The 22081-nt window shown below is 48.6% G+C and overlaps 1 protein-coding gene across 1 annotated transcript in view; it reads left to right on the top strand.

The window, feature by feature from the left end:
- The window catches only part of COTL1 (coactosin like F-actin binding protein 1), a 43987-nt gene extending 23266 nt beyond the window's left edge, over window positions 1–20721 (top strand). Inside the window, exons 3-4 of the mRNA XM_082438322.1 lie at window positions 3173–3330; window positions 19460–20721. Coding sequence (XP_082294448.1) covers window positions 3173–3330; window positions 19460–19570 — 269 coding nt within the window. The 3' untranslated portion in view covers window positions 19571–20721. The remainder of the gene's footprint in view (window positions 1–3172; window positions 3331–19459) is intronic.
- The last annotated feature ends 1360 nt before the right edge of the window (window positions 20722–22081 follow it).

Below are 22081 nucleotides of genomic sequence, written 5' to 3'. Positions count from 1 at the left end.
CTACCATGTCGGGCCAGCGTCCTATTTAACCCTCACGGCCAAGGAAGGAGGGAGGTATAAAATTACCCCGATTTGGAAACATCCCGAGTGTCCATCAGTGGATGCACGGATGAACAGAACACAATGCGGTCCATCCGTACAATGGAATATTATTCAGCAATAAAAGGAATGACGATCATGCTACCACGCGGGTGAATCTTGCCAACATGCTGAGTGAGAGAAGCCAGACACAAAAGACCACACAGTGTAGGGTTTCATCTGTGAGAAATGTCCAGAACAGGCAAATCCAGAGACAGAAGACAGATTAGTGGTTGCTTAGGTCTGGGGGAAGGGGGGGGGGGTGAGGAGTGACGGCTGGTGGGTAGGGGGTTCTTTTTGGGATGATGCAGATGTTCTGGAATTAGGTAATGGAAATGATTGCACAACATTTTGGATGTACTAAATGCCGCTGACTTCTATGCTTTAAAATAGTTAAAACGGTGAATTTTTGTGGTGTGACTTTTACCTCAATAAAGAAAAAAAAATGGGGAGAACCAAAAAAATCTCCCCATTTTACAGATGAGGCAGCGAGGCTCCGATGTTTGGGGATTGAGTCAGATTCCTCCGGGACTAAGAGGTGGAGTTCACATGGTCTCCTGTCCTTGGACTTTTCCTTCCTCACTTCCCACGGCCAGCTGGTCACCAAGCCATGTCAATTTGGCCTGTGAAGTGTCCCTTACACCGGTCTGTCCTCACTGCCTGACCCCCGTGGTCAGGTCCCAGGATGGGCACCCACCAGGCTCCCATGGCTGGGTGGGGTGGTTCCCTAAAGCAGGGGGGCTGGGCAGACACACCGGAGATGTCCTAGCCCTTGGCTTCAGGCTGGCTTTGTCCTTGGCATGTTACCTTGGGCACATCACACAACCTCCCAGCCTCATCTACCAAACGGTTGTTTGGATGTTGATGAGGGTGACAATGACGTCCCCCCGACCCCGCGGCCCACCTCCCAGCATCTTTATAAAGACCCAATGAATACTGACCCGTAAACCGAAAGGTGCTGTGCCAGCGTGAATGGCGATTATGATCTGTTTCCTTTAAGAAATGCCCGCATGTGGAATTTGAGTCAGGAGTCCGTGGCCTGCCAGGGCTGTGTCTCAGCTCCCCCGGTCAGATGGTTCCCCTTTAGACAGCGTAGCTTGTTGTCAGGATGAGCTCATGCTTTGAGGTACTAACCAGCCAGTGTAGACTGTGTCTCCATTACACTCAGAGGGCTGGTGGCCTTGGATCTTGGTGAGAACCTTTACTTTGTGTGGGATTCGGCATGGTGGCACCCGGAATGATTCTAGGAAGAAAGACACCTTGATTAAAAAAAAAAAAGCCTTAAAACCTCAAAGTGTGATCCTTTGATCAGCAGCGTCAGTATCACCTGGGAGCTAGTTAGGAACGCAGACCCCGGGGCCCTATCCCAAACCTGCCGAATCAGAATCTGCATTTTAGCGAGATCCCAGGTGATTCAGACAGTGCTTGGGAAACACAGCTCGATGGGTCATTGGGTCGCTGAGAAATCCTAAAGCCAGCGACGAAAAGCCATTTGAGAGTATGAGCTGAATGGAGCGGCAGGTACAAGATGCATGACCCCAAACCAGCATCCCGCGTACCTGCCTTCACGGGGGGCGGGGAGGGGGGGTTGGGGGAGGGTGGAATGAGATTTCACCGATAACTGCAATTGACATGTGAACTACTTAGGCATTCATCTGCGTAAGGATATGTGATGCCCTCCAAAAAACGTGCAGGATTTTGGTGGAAAACACAAAGGGGTCCTGATTAAATTGGGACACAAAGTATGTCTAGAATTTGTTTTTACCTGGGGGCGGTTCTGCCCCGATGGAGACATTGGGCAATGGCTGGAGGCGTTGTTGATTGTCCTAGTGGGCCGGGGGGTGTCATACTGACATTGAGTGGGTGGAGGCCAGGATACTGCACTGCAGGACGGCCCCAGCACGAAGAATGACCCAGCCCCTGATGACTAGAGTACCGAGGTGGACACACACACACACACACACACACACACACACACACATACACACACACACGTCACTTTAAAAACGCAAGAATACCAGCTGATATTTTGGGGATGCAGAGCAGCGGGGGATGGGGGAGCTTAGCACAATGTACTATGAAAGAGATTCTGAAGTGATGATGATGAGATTACTGGTGTGGCAATGACACAGACTTAAATGTAGATCCATCGGCCAGAATAGCCCCCAGAGTCATTTTAATAAAAACAAACATATACCGTATAACAAGCATAACATACCCAGTGGAAAAATACTCAGAATTCTTTTTTTTTTTAACTAATTAATTTATTTTTATTTATTTATTTTTGGCTGCACTGGGTCTTCGTTGCTGCCCGCAGGTTTTCTCTAACTGCGGCGAGCGGGGGCTACTCTTCATTTTGGAGCACGAGCTCTAAGCGCGCAGGCTTCAGTAGTTGTGGCACGCGGGCTCAGTAGTTGTGGCTCACGGGCTCTAGAGTGCAGGCTCAGTAGTGTGGCGCACAGGCTTAGTTGCTCCACAGCATGTGGGATCTTCCCGGACCAGGGATCGAACCCGTGTTCCCTGCATTGGCAGGCAGATTCTTAACCACTGCGCCACCAGGGAAGCCCCAGAATTCTTTATTGGCCTATTGTCTGGCCATAAGCTAGCCATGCCCAGTGGGCCCAGAGCTATATCCCAGACCAGAACAAGGGCCACCGTCTTTGTTTCCTCCTCTCCTCCCCACCCCAGCCCAGTTCCCATCTCTCCACCATGTGGCTTTGCTGTTCCAAATAGGGCCTCAAAGATTCGGGATAAAAAGAGTCGACGAACTTCCGTTCCCTAAATCAGATTCAGAATTTGAGCCTTGACTGTATGGGGGAGGGGAGGGTCGCAGGCATGGCAGTCAGAGAGGCCTGGCCTCCATCTGCCTCTGCAGCCTCAGGAGTGTCACATGGCCCTTCTGTGCCTCCACTTCCTGTCTGTGAAATGGGCATCCCAGCCTGTGGCACTGTTGTCGAGATTGAGCGAGGGCATGTTGGCTCCTGCCACGTGGCTCTGGGCACCCTCGTGGCTCAGAGCCCCTGCTGGGGATGTTTTAACTGATGTTTGGGGTGTTTTAACCGAGCACCGTGCCCTCCCTTTGCCGTTGGTGCAGATGACGTCCGATTGTTTGCCTTCGTGCGCTTCACCACCGGGGACGCGATGAGCAAGAGGTCCAAGTTCGCCCTCATCACATGGATCGGCGAGAATGTCAGCGGGCTGCAGCGCGCCAAGACCGGCACGGACAAGACCCTGGTGAAGGAGGTGGTGCAGGTAACTGTCCTTGTGTTCTTTTAGGGTCTCGGGTGGGGAGGTGCTGGTCACATCCCACAAAGGGTCACCATCCAGCAGGGACACAAGGGGCTGGGCTTGGCTCCTTGGTCTGTGACTTTGAACGTGTCGTGCTACATTTCTGGACCAGTAACACCACTGGTGAGATGTACCCCAAATTGCTTTCTGGGGTGGTAGCCGCATCTGTGATCCTGACCATCAAATACTAGAAACGTGGTGGCTGGTGTCTCCCTCTTGGGGGGTGGGGGCAGGTGGCTCACCGAGAAGGGGTTGGAGGGATGACCAAAATGGCACCACTTCCTGATTGGGTGATGGATGACTTCCAACTGTGGCCATGAGGACCCGATGGGAGAATTCACGAGTGCTCTCTGAATGGTGTCTAGCACACAGTAGGTGCTCAATAGCACTTGGTGAATGAATAAATGTCAACCTTATGGGCACCAGCAGGGGTTTTATGATGACTTTGATGGCCATAGAATGACAAAGGCTATATCAACAGTGGCAGAGATTCCTAGTCTGGGTAGCTGGGCGTTGGTCATGGCTGACTTACTCCTGTGTCCCTATCAGACGGAGAGGAGGAGGAAAAGGTGGGTGTACCCTTGGTTTTGTCTCTGAGCTTCTAAACAGTTCTACCTGTAGAGTTCCCCATTTTAAAGTTTTTTTTCCATCCTGGACATAACAAAAATTGACACTAAGTGATTCATCTGGGGCTAGGACACTGGGTCATGCTGAGAAAAATAAAATCCAAATTCCAGAAAGATAAACTGGGGAAGAGAGGTGGAGGGGAGATAGTTTTCTCCTTACCAAAGTGTTCTCCATCTTGCAAAACAATTTCCTAAAACCCATGATAGGGAGGTGGTAGCTAACGGGTATGGGGCTTCTTTTTGACGTGATGAAAATATTCTGAGATATTCTAAAATCTGTAGTGATGGTTGCACATATCTGTGAATATACAAAAGGAAGCCATTGCATTGTAAAAAAACCAAAAACAAAACACACACACACAGAAATCGGCTGTATGCAATGTGGTGTCCTGGATTGGATCCCGGAACAGAAAAACTGGTGAAATCGGAATGAAGTCTGGGGTTTAGTTTAGTAGTCACGTTCCAGTGTTGGCTTCTTAGCTGTGACAAATGTACCACGGTAACATAAGATGTTAACAATTGTCAAAATGGCCGGTGGGGTACATGGGAACTCTTGGTATTGTCTCTTGCCACTTTTCTGTAAATCCCCAACTATCCCCAAATAAAACTTTTATTTAAAAAATAACAATAGGAAAACATTTTCCTATCATTCCATTCTTACAGTTTATTTTTCCATCTTCGCTACAAGTTCTGCGGGGGAGCTCACCCACCTCTTCGCATTGCTGCGGTCACGGCCTGTGAATCACTCCCTAATCAGCTTCTTCTTCTTCTTTTTTTTTTTTTTTTCTAACATAACATAATTACATAAATTATGTGGCCACAGAGTCTTTGTAATGAAGGTTTTTCTGGCGGCTGAGCGTCCCATTTCACAAGCGCCCTGTGAGGTACTGAAAATCCCCCTGGTGTTGACCTCTTGAGTTGCTTCCAGTTTTTATTGTTAGAAATAATGTCCTAACCAGCATTTTAATACATGCAACTCCTTTCTGTCATCCACTGGATCGTTTCTTTAGGATATACTTTTAGGAGACGGGGGTTCCAGATCATCACAGGGGTGAGGATCGCTTTAAAAACGTATAGGCTGGGCTTCCCTGGTGGTGCAGTGGTTAAGAATCTGCCTGCCAATGCAGGGGACACGGGTTCGAGCCCTGGTCTGGGAAGATCCCACATGCCACGGAGCAACTAAGCCCGTGAGCCACAACTACTGAGCCTGCGCGTCTGGAGCCTGTGCTCCCAACAAGAGAGGCCGCGACAGTGAGAGGCCCGCGCACCGCGATGAAGAGGGGCCCCCGCTCGCCGCAACTAGAGAAAGCCCTCGCACAGAAACGAAGACCCAACACAGCCAAAAATAAATAAATAAATTTATTAAAAACAAAAAAAACCGTATAGGCTGTCAGATTACCTCCTAACGGGTTAGCACTGTGCCTGGGACATAGTAAGTGTTCAGTACATATCATTTACTTCCTATCCTAATCAGCATTACCAGTGAACACTGCGGTTGGTACCCTCTCCAGCACTGGCATCCTTGCTTCGGATGGCCACCTACTCAACCCCACGGGCTATTTTTCTTCAGGACAGTTGGGGGTTTTAATGGTTAACCAGCTTTCAAGGGTCTCCTTGATGGCAACAGAATGGAAAATGCCAAAGAATGCACGTCCAAGTCCGAAGGTCTCCTGCTGCACTCCGCCCTCCACACTTAGCCCTCTGGTTGGCCAGCCAGGAGAACAGGGCACACAGGGAGATGTTTGCTGGGATGCACCCAGTGGGGGCAGTCTTTTGAATCTTGCAATGCTCCTGTTTTCTTTCCATTTTTAAGATTGTGGTGAAATACAGTGACATGAAATGTTAGCCCTTTTGATGTACGGTTCACTGGCGTGAAGTACATTTGCAGTGTTGGGCGATCATCACCATCGTCCGAAAGTTCCAGCACTTTTTTATCACCCACAAAGGAAACCCTGAACCTATTAGCAGTCTGCAGAGTTCTTTATATATCTAGAACTTTTCTTAATTTGGCTCAGTGGGTTAAGAGGGTGATTTGGGGAAATATGATTCTTTGGTAACTTCAATTGGGAATATTGGTTATAATTGATTTGTTGGCAAACTCAAATACATTGCAGCAAAGAGGGGAATTGCTTGGCTCTCTGAACTGGGAAGGGCAGGGGTTGCCAGCTTTAGGTGTGGCTGGACCCAGGGCTGAAGCAGTATCTTCCTTTCATTTCTCTTCTCTCTTTGCTCTGGATTTGGCCTCAGGTGCCCTCTGTGCAGCAGGAGAAATGGTCCAGGCATGGTGGTTCTTCTCGGTCTTGATCCCAGGGGAAGAGAGAGCCCCCCTCCCTCAGTGTCAATCATTCCCTTAAAATGATCCAGTTGGCACATCCTGTGGGCCAGGCAGGTGGGGGTCCCATGATTGGCAGCTCCGATTGTTAAAAGAAAGGGATGCTGGTAGATGAAAAGCACAGACGTGCCCTCCGGTGGTGGTGGGGGGCAGGGGCTCTATCTTGAACTGCAGGTGCAATGTGATATTTTGACCATTACCTTTCGCATTTTCCACCTCTGCATTTAAAAAGGTTTATTACCCGAAGCTATTACAAGACCTCGCATTTATACTACCGTTGCAAATACAGCCATTAATGTTACAAAGGGGTCGATTTTACTGGCATAATGGTATTTTCTGACAGTCACTAAAATCATGCTGATTCTGATGTGTCAGTTGCCCTCTCTGCTTAATGGGGACTCAGAACAGATGTTCTCTAAGGGGTCTCCAGATGGGCCATTCTGGATTCTGTGTCTTGGGGACAGGATCACATCCCTAGCTGCCTTTTACCACAGTTTCCATGTGAAGAATAAATGGATTGAGTTTTAGTTTAAGATTACTCATAACCCTTGGTTTTTGTAATAATAAAAATAATATACCCACATCCTTATGCTTTGTATGAGATGTAGACAGTGTAAGTTAATGTAAAGACATTGAAATCAAGAAGAGTGGATCTTTACGCCACCTGCCTGCCTGTGGGCAAGTCTCTCTCCCTTCCTGGGCCTCAGTTTCCCCATTTAAAAATGAGTTGAATGACTTGACCTGCTGTGTCGTATTCTGTTTTGATTTATTCTGAAATTGTTTCATTTTTTTTGGGGTAGTTGGTTTATGACAGCATATTACATTTAAATGAACCACACTTCACTTTGTCGGGCAAAGAGACAGTGTGTAGTGCAGTGGTCTGTGGTATAGCCGTTTGAGCCAGATGGGGTGAGTTCAGATTTCAGCCCCGCCATTTACTGTATGGCCTTGGGCAAGTTGCTTTCCTCTGGGCTTCACTCCCCTGATGGCTAAAACTGAGCTGGTATAGTGTCTGCCTCTTGCGGTTGTTGTGAGGATTAAATGAGCAACTATACGGAAAGCGCTTAGAACTATCTCTGATAGAGGCCTGGAAGTGCGGCTGTTATGACTCCCCGCTGTCCTGTTTAGACACCACCACGATGCACAGCTTTCTAGGTTGTGGAGCGTTTCCCTGGGAGCTGATAGGACCGCGTGCCGAGCCCGGGACACAAGGCATGAATCTTATTGCTGAGCCATCCTGCCTGATTGTCTTGCAGATGGATTGGATCAAAGTCACATCCATCAGCAACACAGGAAGGTCCTGAGCCTCACCCACCCTTGCTGGTGCTGACTTCAAACAATCCAGACTCCTTCAGGTTCCAGCCTGGGACCTGCGCGTAGGTGCATCAGCAAGGGGAGCCCTAACCTTTTTATTTTATTTTATTTTTTATTTTTTATTTATGGCTGTGTTGGGTCTTCGCTTCTGTGCGAGGGCCTTCTCTAGTTGTGGCAAGTGGGGGCCACTCTTCATCGCGGTGCGCGGGCCTCTCACTATCGCGGCCTCTCTTGTTGCGGAGCACAGGCTCCAGACGCGCAGGCTCAGTAATTGTGGCGCACGGGCCTAGTTGCTCCGTGGCATGTGGGATCTTCCCAGACCAGGGCTCGAACCCGTGTCCCCTGCATTGGCAGGCAGACTCTCAACCACTGCGCCACCAGTGAAGCCCAGGAGCCCTAACCTTAACCCTAACCCAGAGCAGTGAGAGGATTTGCCCCGAACCCATGGTTAACAAGCGGCAGGCCCGGGGCTGGAGCCCAGAGGAGTTGAAAATCAGGAGGTTTGATTCTGGGTCTCTTTAGTTTGTGTTCAGAGCCGGGCTGAGATGCTGAGCTGCATCTGCGGCTGGTGGAAAACAAGGCAAGACCAGCAAGGCCACGGGCAGTGGCGGGTGCCGTGCTGGGCCATGGTGACAGCCGGACTCGGGCCCCGGGAATGTGCTGAGTGGCCAGGGCGCGCGGCTGCGTCGTCACAGCCGTCATCTGCTGCACAGAAATGCCCGGCTGGTGCCGGCAACACAACACCCGTCCCATTGTTCCGGCGCCTCTGTGGGATGACAGGGGCAAGGCAGTCACCCCCCCCCCCCCCGTTAGAGGCTTGCCCGCGCTGGGCCAGGCTGTCTTGCTTTAGGGCAGACTCGGTCGATGAAACATTGTGCTGGCCTTGCGGAATCACTTTATTCACGCGGTCCTTTTATCTATTTTGTATTTTTTTTTTCTTTTTTAAAGGGAACGCTATTTATTTATTTATTTTTGGCTGTGTTGGGTCTTCGTTTCTGTGCGAGGGCTTTCTCTAGTTGCGGCCAGCGGGGGCCACTCTTCATCGCGGTGCGCGGGCCTCTCACTATCGTGGCCTCTCTTGTTGCGGAGCACAGGCTCCAGATGCGCAGGCTCAGTAGTTGTGGCTCACGGGCCTAGCTGCTCCACGGCATGTGGGATCTTCCCAGACCAGGGCTCGAACCCGTGTCCCCTGCATTGGCAGGCGGATTCTTAACCACTGCGCCACCAGGGAAGCCCCACGGAGCCAAGTAACCAGAGGTAGATCTCAGCTTTCAGCACTAGGAAAAGAACGGCAGGGAGTGTTTCCTCCAAGGAGAAGTAGAGGCGGTAAGGACGGGCGTGTCAATGACTGCATGGAATCATCAGTGTAGTGTATCCTGATGGCCTCTGAACCCCAGGAGCAGGGCTGGCTTACCTTCTGGACCCCCTCCACCTCCAGGGCCAGGACCAGATGTCCTAACTCTCCTCAAGGAGGGTCATGTTTGTGTACCAGTGTGGTAGTAATATTAATAACAAGAGTTTTATTGTGCCGCTACCACGTGCCTGGCACTTTCAAGGACTTTCCACACATTAAAATGATTTCTTCTTCACAACAAGGATAGTTCTGTCATTATCCCCACTTTATAGATGAGGAGCCCGGGGCCCGGGGAAGTTGGGGAAGTTGCTCAACGTCCCCTGTGCTTGTAGACTGGCCCCTGGGGCCCTGACTCTGTCACTTCACCCCACTGCATGTTTCCCAAAGTCCTCTAGCACTCTGAGAAGGCTCTGAGAAGTTCTGCAGGAAACAAACCTCTTACATTTATTTTTAAATGTACTGATCTGGTTCTCAAGCTCCTTGATGGTAGAACCTTTTTTTTTTTTTTTTTTTAAACTGGAAACTGAGCATCATTGTACAGTGTTTCTTTTTTTTAAAAAATGCTGCTGTGTCAAATGGTAGAGACCATGGGCTTAAGGGGAGTGAGACCCAAGTTGATATTCCAGCTCTAGCAACTTTTCATCCTAGGACCTCGGGCAAGTAACTTTATCTCTAGACTCTGTTCTCACTTATGAAAAAGAGACTATAAAATTTCATAGAGCTGTTGGAAGGATTAAAGGAAAGTAAAGGATGTGAAAAGGTTTCTCCTTTTAGTGACTGATGAACTCCTATTCATCCTTCAAAACCCTTATTCTTTACCCCATTCTCCTACCAGCCTCAATCAGAATTAATTGCTCCTTTATCTGTTTGTATGATACTATGACCCAAATTCCATGAATTATAATTAAGTGACCCTAGAAAGTACTCTCAAGGGCAGGGACCATGGCCGCTTTATTTGTATTTCTCAAACCTAGAAAAGTACTAAACAGGTGCTAAAAAGTGAAGAAACAGATCCGTTCACTTAGGCTCTAGCCTGTGTCTTATTCTTGGTGTATTCCTAGGACAGAAGCTAGTAAATGTTCAGTAACTGCTCTTTGGGCTGAATTAAATTGTGGAAGCCATTTACACTCAGGGAGGGATTTGGGGGTGGATTGGAATTTCCAAAGGCTCTGCTTTGTGTCAGTGAAAAGCAGAGGTGAGAGCTGGTTGGGTCAGCCGGGAGAACCCACACGCTTCTGTGTCGTGAGATTTACGGGGCTGCTGCTCCGCCTTGCAAAGCATTAGTTGCTGCCTGGCCCTCGGGGGGCCAGCTTTGGCGCTTCGTCCATCTTTAAAGGGTTTCAGCTGTTTGTTGTTACAGGGAGTTTTATGCTTCTTCAAGCCCGTGGTTTGTGGAAAGGCCCTTTATTCTTCTCAGAACCAGAAAGGGCCTTTTGTGCTGATGCGTTTCACTTGGGCCTGGGCTCAGGCAAGGGGGCTTTCCCATGCTTGTGTCCTTTATTTAACACAAATACATACAAAGCTCCCAAGCGGCCTGTGAACGGTGGAGCCAGGGATCATGTGTGGAGGGCCAGGTGCCATTATACACCCAATATACAGATGAGGAAACTGAGGCTGGGAAGGGTGAGTCCTCAAGCCAAGGTGAGTGTCAAGACAGAAGCCAGCTGGTGGGACTCAGAGACCGCTTTAGTGGTGGGAAGGGCAGTGGGGAACCTGGTTCTATGCTCCTGCTACCAGGAGGTTAAAAACCCTTGGGAGAGGAAGACGCCCAAACCCTGAGCCCAGCATGTAAATGGAAGCCGCTTTCACAAGCCTGCTCTGCCAGCGGGCTGTGGCCGGGTGCCCATCACTAAACCCCAGATGGGTCCCAGCCCTCGGCCAGCTGGCCTTGACGTGGTGCCTGCCTGGTTGCCCCCCGCCAGCTGGCCTCCTGATGTCTACACAGTGATTCCCAACACTGTCAACAGCAGACAGTTTCCATGCTCTGGGGATGCCAGGTTAGAGTGTGTTCGGGTCTCTACGGAAGGAGCCCGAACGCTGCGTCCAGACAGGTCTCCATGTGTGGCATGCACACGCCACGGTGCTTTTTTGGGGCTGAAGGCTGCTTACACTCTCTACGTTTGTCTTTCAGATTTTCCCTCCCTCGTTCTCTTCCCTTGCATGGACCAACCCCGCCTTTGTCCTTGTCATAGTTTGTCCCTGGACATCCTGCCCTTTGAAAGACCCTCCCAGAGCAAGCTCCAGGCTCTCTGTTCTCTCCCCCTTGGTGGTTTATCCCAGGGTGGTGTGGTTTTGAAAAATGGTTCAGACAAAATTAAGGACCTAAATGATGATCTGCCACACAGCGATTTCTGCTAATTCCCCTGGAGCCCTGGCCACGTGGTACATGTTATTACAAGCGTGATTAATCATAGCAGAGGTACAGTGTGTCCTTTCATGTAACATTTCATAAATGTTTTCAGTTTTCATAATTTTAATGGCTGAATACTATTCTGTTAGTGAATGTGTGATTACATGTACGTGTGTGTGTGTGTGTGTGTGTGTGTGTGTGTTCACTCTCCTGGTAAAGACCTTGGCGTGGAGTTAAACACGGGTTTCCGTCCCAGCCCCACCACTCACCATGTGTGCAACCTTTTGCCAGCTACTTTACTTCCTGGAGTTTCAGCATCCTCTGAAAATTGGGGATGATAATATCTAAACTCATGGAGTTGTAAAAATTAAGTAAAATACTGTATATCATAAGTGTCTGCTATGTATGAAGTGTTCAATGTAAATACTACTTACTTATTTACCCAACTTCTGTTGAAAAGTGGAAGCAGTCTGGTATTTACTGACAATGAACATCTGTGAGTATGTGTGTTGTAATTTTTAAAAAATTCTGTTGAATTATTCCTTTGGGAAAAAGTCCCCAAAGTGGGTGTCACTGAGGAACAAGAAATGCTAAGCACAATTCCAACCAGGCAGAAATTGAAGTCCGAAACATGGATTTAATATTGTTTGTCAAGTGATCGATAGCAGGGGCTATTTGGAGGTCTGGGTTAAGGATTTTGAGGTTAAGTCTGGACTCAGTGGGGAAGGTGCCATGATTAATTTGTGATGTCTGCCATGGATACTGGAGGAGGGAGCAGAGTTTGTTTCCCACATTCTTACCATCCCTGATCTAGATGGAGCCATAGAAATCAGACAGAATGGAGTCAGGGCTTCTGTAAATGTCCATGGTCAGGAAAGCAGGGGGTGTCAGAATCCCAGCAGTCACTCAAATGCTAAAGAGGTGGGTGGCCCTGCGGGGGTCAGGCTTCAAGGCATATGGACAGCTGCTCCTGTTTGGTTTGGACCCAAACCTACCCCAGCATGCTATAAGATATCATGCTTTCCCGCATCCATCTGTGTTGGGCAATTACCTTGTGTCCACTCAAAATGCCACCACATTTCTCTCTCTTGTCCTTTGTCCTCTCCTTAGTGAAATAGGGTCGTGTCACTTCTGCCCTGCGGTGGTGACGCAGGTGCCTGTGTTCCCGAATCTGTCAAACACTGGACCATACCATTTTGATCTATTTGTTTTTCCCTTGTCTGTGGTGACTCATGCCAGTTACAAGAACCTGTTCTTTTGGAGTAAATTACACCTTGCTGGAAGGATTTTTAAAACCTTGGTCTCTGAGGCGCTGTAGAATAGTTGTAGGAGAGAAGGTGTAGGGGACCCAGGAGGGGTTGGCAGGTTTGATACTGTGCAGTTTCATCAGGCCCCTGTTCCTTGGAGGGTGCCTTTTCTCCTAGCAAGATGCAGGCTGCTGGGGACCAACTGCTTTTCTTCAGCACACCAAGGTCTTTGGTTTATAATTAATCTTCGCCTACTTGGGGGAAAAGATACAATATTGTGGCCAGCATGTGTCTCATCCACCCCCTGTCCCATCTCACACATGTGGGAGGGGAGGTTCCATCCCCCGTTTTTTGGCAAGTTTACTAGCACAAGGCCTCCTTTTCGAAAGCCATGCTCTAATCCCAAAGTTGACAGTTCTGTGCCAGTTTTCCCAATTGCTCCTTGGATTCTTGTGTCCAAGGTGGAACTTTGTCCCACATACTCTGGAGGCTCAGGTGCAAATCCACAGATGGCTGGTGGGGAAAGGGCTGGCCGAACCTGCCTTCTAGAACCTGTGAAAGAAGAAAGCCCTCTTCTTTCACAGAGGTGGAAACCAGGGCCCAGAGCCATTGATGGCTTCCTTCGGGGCATTTTAGAGCCCGCTGGTTCTCTTTCTCTGCTCTTAGACTCTCAGAGGGACCTGTGAGTACCAGATTTTGACTTCCCCTGGCCTAGGAGACTGTCTGGTGTATAATAGGTGTTCAGTAAACATATGTTTATTGGAAGAACGAATTGCATTAGCTCTCACTGTCTTTGGATACAACGAAGGTCACCTCTCCTCCCCGGCCCTGCCTTGTAGAAACGTGCATTGCTGGCATCACAAACTTAACTGTCAAAGACTCCCACTCATTTTTTCTTCCCAGACCTTCCCAGCACCCATATTCTTTGCGTAGGGTAGCAACCCACCATGGTCCTAATGTTATAGGTAGAAGACCAGACACACTTCTACCCCAACAGGCTTCTCCTCTGTCCTCCTGTGGCTAATCCCGCGCACAGCTTTTGGTCAAGCAGCTGGATTTGCCGTCTTCTTTCTGCAAGGGCAAGGAGAGCCAGTGTCACTACCTTGCTTATTCCGAGGAATTCTCCAGACTTCCCTTCATTAAAAAGTAAACAGTGGGGATGGAGAAATCAGTGTGGGTGAGAGAAGAGGAACTAGCCACTCCCTGTGCATTTGCTCTGAGTGTTTCAGAGAACTTCTTTATAGCTCAGACTCCCCTAACAATCTTGAGAACAAAGGTAACCCAGGATCATTTAAAATATTACCTAATCATTCTTGAGCACTTCCACTGCACACTCATCTGATTCTCACAGCCAGCCCTAGGATGTAGGTCCTCTCATTGTCCCTGCTTGCAGATGAGGAGACTGAGGCTCATGGGGGGTAAGTTTCTGGGGAGGGTCAGGCTGCTGGAGATGCGTATGGACAGCTGTCCCTATTTGTATTTGGCACAAACTACTCCTAGCACGTTTTAGGACTGAAGCTGGGGTTTAAACCCAGGCAATTGGGAGCCATTTAAAAATGAAATGATTTAAAACCAAGGATAGGAAAATACTTATACACCATTTAAACCAGGCTTGCAAATAGATTCTTGACTATGTACAGAGCCCCAATTCCTAACCCCAGTCCTTCCTTAGAATTGCCCTCCTTGGAAGCAGACCAATGTCCATCTTATATCTTTGAAGCATGAACTTAAATGCACTTGAGAAAAGTCACAGGGACAGAATGTGTCCCGAACTTGATTGGTGTGTTTCCAAACCATCTTGGAGTCCTATTTAGCTGGATGAGGCCTCTGCCTTTGAAAAGTCCTGCACTGGGAGAAAAGGGAGAGACCCTGTCTGGAAGCTATCAGCCAGGGACACCGAGTTCCGAGACGTGAAGATCTTTCTAGAACCACAGGTGACAGTGCCCACAGACTGACATATTTTGCTTTGAAGTCTCTGGCATGTGGCTTTGGTAGCCTTGAGGGTATGACGGATGCTTACGTGGGAGGGACGGGCATCCTGGAGCAGCCTACCGCGTACGCAGGAGTGAGGGCCTGCCCCCAGGGCCCCGAGGTAAGGCTGCTGTGTGCCCTGGGGTGAATTGTTTCCCCTCTCTGGGTCTCTTACTTCTTCTCTATCAAATTAGGGGGTGAATGTCAGGGTTTCAAAGGCTCTTTGTCCCCTGCCCCCCCCCACCTTTTTTTGTTAACCAAGGTATAATGTACACAGGGGAAAACGCACGAATCTTAGATGTACAGCTTGATAAATTTTTGAATTTTAAAATTTTGAATTTTTGTACGTACCCATGAAAGAACTGCCCAGATCAAGATGGAACATTTCCCACTCTCCCTGCTCCGCCCCCAAAGGCTCCCACTCTCCCCACTCAGATCGGCTCTAATATTTTATGGTTAATGATTCTCCTTGACTGAACACGTTATTCTCTCAGGTTCTTTCCTGTTCTATCTAGACCTGGACTGCCACCAGCCACGTGCGGCTGCAGAGCACGTGAAGTCTGGCTTGTCATACTGCTATGTGCCATGCCTATGAGTAAAATACACACTGGCTTTCCAAGATTTAGCATGGAGCACAAAATGTAGACATTTCACTGATGGTTTTGTATATTGATTACCTGTTAACAATGGCAATATTTTGGATATAGAGTTAGATCAAATACTATTACAATGAATGTCACCTGTTTCTTTTTCACTTTTTTTCAATGTGGCTACTAGAAAATTTAAAATTCCCTGCATATTAGCATTGCTCTGGGCCCTGCTGGTCTCCTTTCTGGAGAGAGGACTTGCCCCTCCCTCATCTTGCAGCCCTCGTGTGGCCTGCCTCTGCCCCAGGAGGTGTTGCCTGGAGGATGCCAGCAACAGTGGCTGAGAGCAGAGGTGTGAGCGTGGCGGCGAGGTGGCCCTGCTTTGTGCAGATGTGTTCTTTGTGGTTTTCAGCGCGGGCAAGTCCTTGCAGGCCCCTCAGGTCCCAGGCGTTGCTCCCACATCAAAGTCTGGCAGTGCACAGAGCTGTTTTCGCTCTGTTTCTGCCTCTTTTGGAAAACTCACACTTAAGCCCACTCCACAGAGGTGGTGGCGTCTCCCTTGCCACGTCGAAGGCCTGCTCTGCGAGAACCCTGGCGGGAACAGAGGTGGAGGAGTGTACAGTCATTTTGAGTTGGGTTGAGGCTGACTGAGACCTTTGCGGGACTTTTTGCAGAGTCCACACCCTGAGGGGAAGCATCGGCTCACCTTTGAAGCCTCTGCCCCCCCCCCGCCCCAGCATCCTGTGATGCAGGAGGCCCACCAGGCCTGCTAGGGCCACATCCTCATGGCCGGCCACCTCCTGCCTGCCCTCTGGAGGGCAGGGGCTGGTTCCTATAGTGGGGATGGGTGAGGTTGCTTTTCTCTGTACTTTTGTTTGAAAGAACCATTTTTTGGCAAATCTTTTGGTTTTAAATGTCTCAGATTCTCAGGTATACAGGGTTTGGGGCTGCTTTTTTTGCAGTTTGAGACATAGCTATTTTTTTAAGGTAATTTTGTTCATTTACTTTTATTGTTATGTTTCACTGGGTTCTGCTATCCTGGTTTGCTCCTTCTGGCTATGATTCGATTTCCCATATACCTGTGGTTTGAAGGTGAATTGTCCTCTATGTGCACTTTCATTGTGGATTTCTGAGATCTTATCAAACTTCTTCTTAATCTAAATTGTCTAATGGCTAACAGACACAAGCCTTGCGTGTTCTTGTTTCTCTAGATTGCCATATATAGCTACCACAGGGCAGAGGAACTTTGGACTTCCTTCTATAGGCGTCTTGAGCTGTGGGCTTCCTCCTTCTGGTCTGCTCTTCGCCCCTCCCCCTGCCGCTGGGGCTCAGGTTGAGAAACACGTTACTTCTGGGTTCCCCTTTCTGGCTCTGCCATTCTGCTTGTGTTCAGTGGTGTGCTGATGACTTACACAGACTCTTAGCAGCACAGCATGGCAGGCTGGGAGTAGAAAGGGTTGGAGGGATGTTTGGTCATCTGGGCTAGTTACACAATCTCTCCAAGCCCAGCCTGCGGATCTTATCTTTAAAAAAAAAAGCTAATATACTGAGGGAGGATTAAGCGAGAAAATGTGTGAGCCTGCACCTGGTACATATTAGTTACCTGATAAATATTAACCTCCCATTTCCTCCTTCCTGTTAGTATTCTTGGTGGTTTGGCATGGCGAACATTTCGTCTTAATATTGTAAAACTTGACCTTGAGAGTGCTCCTGGTTTAGTCATTCTCCTTTTTTTCCTTTCTCTTGTTTTTTTAAAAATTGAGGTGAAATTCACATAACATAAAATTAACCACCATTTAAAAATACACAACTCAGTGGCATTTAGTACCTCACAAACGTTGTGCAGACACCACCTCTATCTAATTCCAAAATATTTTCATCACTCCTAAAGGGGATGGTGACACTTTTAAGAAGCCCAGCTTTAGAGTCAGCTGTACCTACTAGCTGTGTGACTTTGGGCAGGTGTCATAATCTCCAGCCTTTGTTTTCTCATCTTCACAATGGAAATAATATTGATCATTTTACAGGATTTTTTTAAAAACAGCTTTATTCAACCTAAATGTCCATCGACAGATGAATGGATAAAGAAGATGTGGCACATATATACAATGGAATATTACTCAGCCATAAAAAGAAATGAAATGGAGGTATTTGTAATGAGGTGGATGGAGTTAGAGTCTGTCATACAGAGTGAAGTAAGTCAGAAAGAGAAAAACAAATACAGTATGCTAACACATATATACGGAATCTAAGGGAAAAAAAAAAAAAAAGGCCATGAAGAACCTAGTGGCAAGACGGGAATAAAGACACAGACCTACTAGAGAATGGACTTGAGGATATGGGGAGGGGGTGGGGTGAGATGTAACAGGGTAAGAGAGTGTCATGGACATATATACACTACCAAATGTAAAATAGATAACTAGTGGGAAGCAGCCGCATAGCACAGGGAGATCAGCTCGGTGCTTTGTGACCACCTAGAGGGGTGGGATGGGGAGGGTGGGAGGGAGGGAGATGCAAGAGGGAAGAGAAATGGGAACATATTGTATATGTATAACTGATTCACTTTGTTATAAAGCAGAAGCTAACACACCATTGTAAGGCAATTATACTTCAATAAAGATGTTTAAAAAAAAAAACAGCTTTATTGAGGTATAATTTACATACCATAAAATTAACTCATCCTAAGCCTACAATTCAATGATTTTTTTAAGTGAATTTACAGAGTTGTGCAACTATCACCACAATGCAATTTCAGCACATTTCCATTATTTTCTGTTGCAATCTCTAGCTCCTAGAAACCATGACTCTACTTTCTGCCTCTCTGGAGTTGCCTTTTCTGGACATTTCATATAAATGGAATCATACAATATGTGGTCTTTCATGTCTGGCTTCTCTCACTGAGCATAATGGTTTTGAGGTTCATCCCTGTTGTAACCTGTGTCAGTACCTCGTTCCTTTTTATGACTGAATAATATTCCATTGTGTGGATAGACCATGTTTTGTTTATCCATTCATGTGTTGATGGGCATTTGGGTTGCTTCTACTTTTTGGTTGTTATGAATAATGTTGCCATGAACGTTTGTGTTTACAAGTGTTTGTGTGGACATATGCTTTCATTTCTCTTGGGTAGATATCTAGGAGTACCGTACTAAAGGTTTTAAGAATTAAGTTTGCTAATGTGTGGCAGTGTCCGGTACCCATAGGTGCTTTGTAAATAGTGGTAATTGTTTACATTATTTCCTTGTGGACTCTTTTTTAATGTGGATGATTTTCTGACCTTCAGACTTGTTATTCATATTTTGGTAAATTTCTCTGTATTCTTACCTGTCACCATCCTGACATTTTCCTTGTTTATGGAAGTCTTATGATGCATGCATTGAAATAACTGTTGATTCTTCATGGTTCAGGGTTATGTGATAAGCCAGATCACCTGTGTCACTCATTCATGCCACAGGCATTTATAAGAGCCTCACATGTGCCAGGCCTGTGGGGTTTTATGGTTGAAATGTGTACCCTAAGAGGGCACAGTGACTGCCTCCATTTGCTCATCATTGTAGCCCCATCACACGGCATGGTTTTTCTTGAATGTATGGAAACAAACCCCCTGCCTTCAAGTGACTGAGTATGGCTGGAGAGCCCAGTACATCCTTTAGTGCATTCAGTGTCTGGGCTGATCAGTCAGGCCTGGGACCAGAGGCCCTGCATCACTATGACAGGGGAGCTTGAAGCTACCTTGTACCTGCTGGTGACAGCCAGTCATGTGTCTCTTCCCAGCTCCACGTACTGGTCCCCTGTTGATAGCTTGTAATCAGATATCACGTGAATATTTACACCATGGAAACGGGTAAAAGCTACAAATCACCCCACCACCACCCCTCTTTTGAGAGAGCCTGGTATTAAACATTTACCAGCCGACCTGCCTACCTTTCCAATCTCCTCTTCTATTATTCTCCTGAGAAGATGGGTTTTCACAGATGAGGAAACTGAGACACAGAGAGTTGAAAGAACTTGCCCAAGGCCACACAGCCAGAGAATGACAGAGCCAGAATCCAAACCCAGACCTGACCTTGGCCCATCCCCGTGGTCTTGGAACTGCACAGTATCTCGATTTCACCCATTTCCTGATCTCTGGTCACGTTTTTTTTTGGTTTGTTTTTTTTTCCCCTGCCAAACCATCCTGCCACCAGATTTTCATTTTGATCATTTCTTAGTGTTTTAGGTGCCAAGACTTCCTGATGTGTTGCCTGAGCAATGCTCAGATCCCGTCCCCTCCTTTTTAACGGGAACTCTGTGTTCTGTTTTGTTCCGGCAGAATTTCGCCAAAGAGTTTGTGATCAGTGATCGGAAAGAGCTGGAGGACGACTTCATCAAGAGCGAGCTCAAGAAGGCGGGGGGAGCCAATTACGACGCCCAGACGGAGTAACCCCCGCGCACCCCGCCCCTTGCCAAAGTCATCTGCCTGCTCCCCGGGGGAGGGGACCACGGCCTCAGCTACCAGCCCACCAGCCCACCAGGGAGAGGAGACGCCAAGAGAGGCAGCGCCCACCACCCCGTCCGAAACCCAGCTCCCCTCCCCGCTTCCCTTGTGCACCTGCCATGTCCTAGCCCACGAAGCTCATGGAACATCTTTCTTTTCTCTTTTTTTCTTTCTTTCCCCCCCCTCTTTCTTGTTCTAAAGAAAAATCATTTTGATGCCGAGGTCACGCACATCATCAGATCGGAGGTGCCTCCCATGGTGACCCTTTCCTGGTATTTCACTGACGCACAAGCAGCCTGCCCGGCCTCACCCACCAACCTCGTGTTGCTTGTGGCGCCTGGGCCACGGCTGCTATCCTGGTTTTCCTCGGCGCCTGCCTGCTTCCCGCTGAGGAGGCAGCTGTGCCCTCGACGGCGCCCTCCACAAGCACACATGTGTCCCGCTGGCCAGGCTCACACCCCCAAGAGTCGCTCCAGAGTCCCCACCCCCCATCCCAAGTTGCCTAAGCTCCAGGCTCATCAGAGATGGTGCTCCGTGGTGAGACGTGCAGGGCTGACTCAGACCGAAAGAGAAGAGAGAAATTTTGCCTTAAAAGTTGCCTGGCTTTGCCACCGGTCTGAAGTGGCCCGTTCCCACCCTCTTGATCAAAAATCTCACGATGGCGTGGAGCGGGGACAAAGGTCTAAGTCCAGATTCAACAGGAGGAGTCTTTCAGGGTTCACTTCCCGGGCTCCCCAGGTGATGAGGACATTAGGGAGACAGGCCCGGGGTGCGGGATGGGAATTGAGGTCCAGTTGGTCCTCCACCCGACGGCAAGGACAGCAGGGGACAGAGCGTGTACAGCAGGAGCCCCGCCCTCTCGGGACCAGAAAGTCTGTGGTTTTAATCCTTGGTGGCACCACACCGGCAAAAGGGTTTTCTTTTTTTCAGAGAAAGATGAGATTGGCTTGCTTCTTCGTGAGCACGTTTGGTAGCATTCTTTTTCTCTTTTCCTTGCTCATTTCGTTGGGGGACGTCTGTGCTGTGTTGGGGTCTTGAATAGCATCCGCACTCAAAACGGTTTACAGAAATAAATGGGTTTTTTGTTTTTCAAAAAACGAGGCTGTCTGATTGGTCTTATAAAGCTTCTCACTTTACTGGAAAAACGAAGGCGGTTGTCGTATTCAGATTTAATCGGCATTCACGGAGCTATTGGGGGCTGGGCGTATTCTTATTCCATAGCTTGTTTAATTTTTAGCAATAACCGTAAGAGATAGGTGCTGTTGGGGACTTCCCTGGCAATCCAATGGTTAAGACTCCGAGCTCCCAATGCAGGGAGCAAGGTTCGATCCCTGGTCGGGGAACTAAGATCCCACAAGCCTCACAGTGTGGCAAAAAAAAAAAAAGATAGAAATAGGTGCTGTTGGCATCCCCATTTTATGGAAACTGAGGCTCAGAGAGTCTCAGTGATTCACCTGAGGCCACCCAGCTGGAAGGTGGCAGAGCTGGGATTCGAACCTGGGTCTCCCAGTGGCCCTGGTGCTGTAGCTCATGAGGGGAGTGGAAAGGCCCTGGATTGGAGAGAGAGAGGAGATGGCAGGATTGTGATGTGTCTTGTGTGGTCAGAAGCCTCCTCTCTGTGTGTTCAGGAAAAGCTGGGAGAAAGCGTCCTCCTCAGCTGGGCTGTGACTTCCTTTATGAGGTTGTCCTAGAGCTTCAAAACGGGATTTCCAGCATGCCGGCCCCAGTGGGAATGCAGAATCAGGCCAGAGGAGTTTCAGATGCACAACCGGGTTTGGAGGAGCCGGGAGTGGGGAGGGGAGGGTGCGGGGAGAGGGCAGAAACCGAAATCAGAGCAGGAAGGAATCCTGCAAGATGTGGGCAAGGCTGGAGGTCGCCCAAGGCCCAGCCCCAGCCATGCCCCTCTGCTCACAGCTGTGTGGCTTTGGGCAAGTTAGCTAACCTCCCTGGGCCTCACTTCTCTCATCTGCGAACTCCTTAAGGAACAGCGAGGATTTTGAGAGTATCCAGCAGGGCTCAGCCCTCATCCCTTCCGGCCTGCCAGTAGGTCTTGAGAGCTCTGGGTGCCCCAGTTTTTCCCTAAACCTAGAGTAGAGGGAGCCAAAGTAGGTCTCTGGCTTCCCGGCCTATGGGCTTTTAGCTGTGGTCAGAGAACTTGGGATAATTACACATGTAGATAAACCCCTTCGGGAAGAAAAGCCAGGTTCTGTGAGAGTAAATCACAAAGGGACTGGGCCTGGTTGGGGGCAAGGGAGGGCTTCCCTGAGGAGGTGACGCCTGAGGACTGCAGGAGAGGAGGGAAGCAGGCAAAGGGGTGGAGGGACAAAGGCTCCGTGGGGATGTTTGCCCAGGGGAAGAACAAAGAGGGTGGAGCTGGGTTTGTGTGTCAAGGAGCTTGGCTTTAATTGAAAGCTGAAGCTCCGGCCTTGGCTGGGATTTCAGAGGGTGCCTGATGGG

This window comes from Balaenoptera physalus (genome assembly GCF_965194825.1).
Source record: "Balaenoptera physalus genome assembly, chromosome: 19".
NCBI classification, from domain to species: Eukaryota; Metazoa; Chordata; class Mammalia; order Artiodactyla; family Balaenopteridae; genus Balaenoptera; species Balaenoptera physalus.
This window is presented reverse-complemented; position numbering and strand designations above follow the sequence as displayed.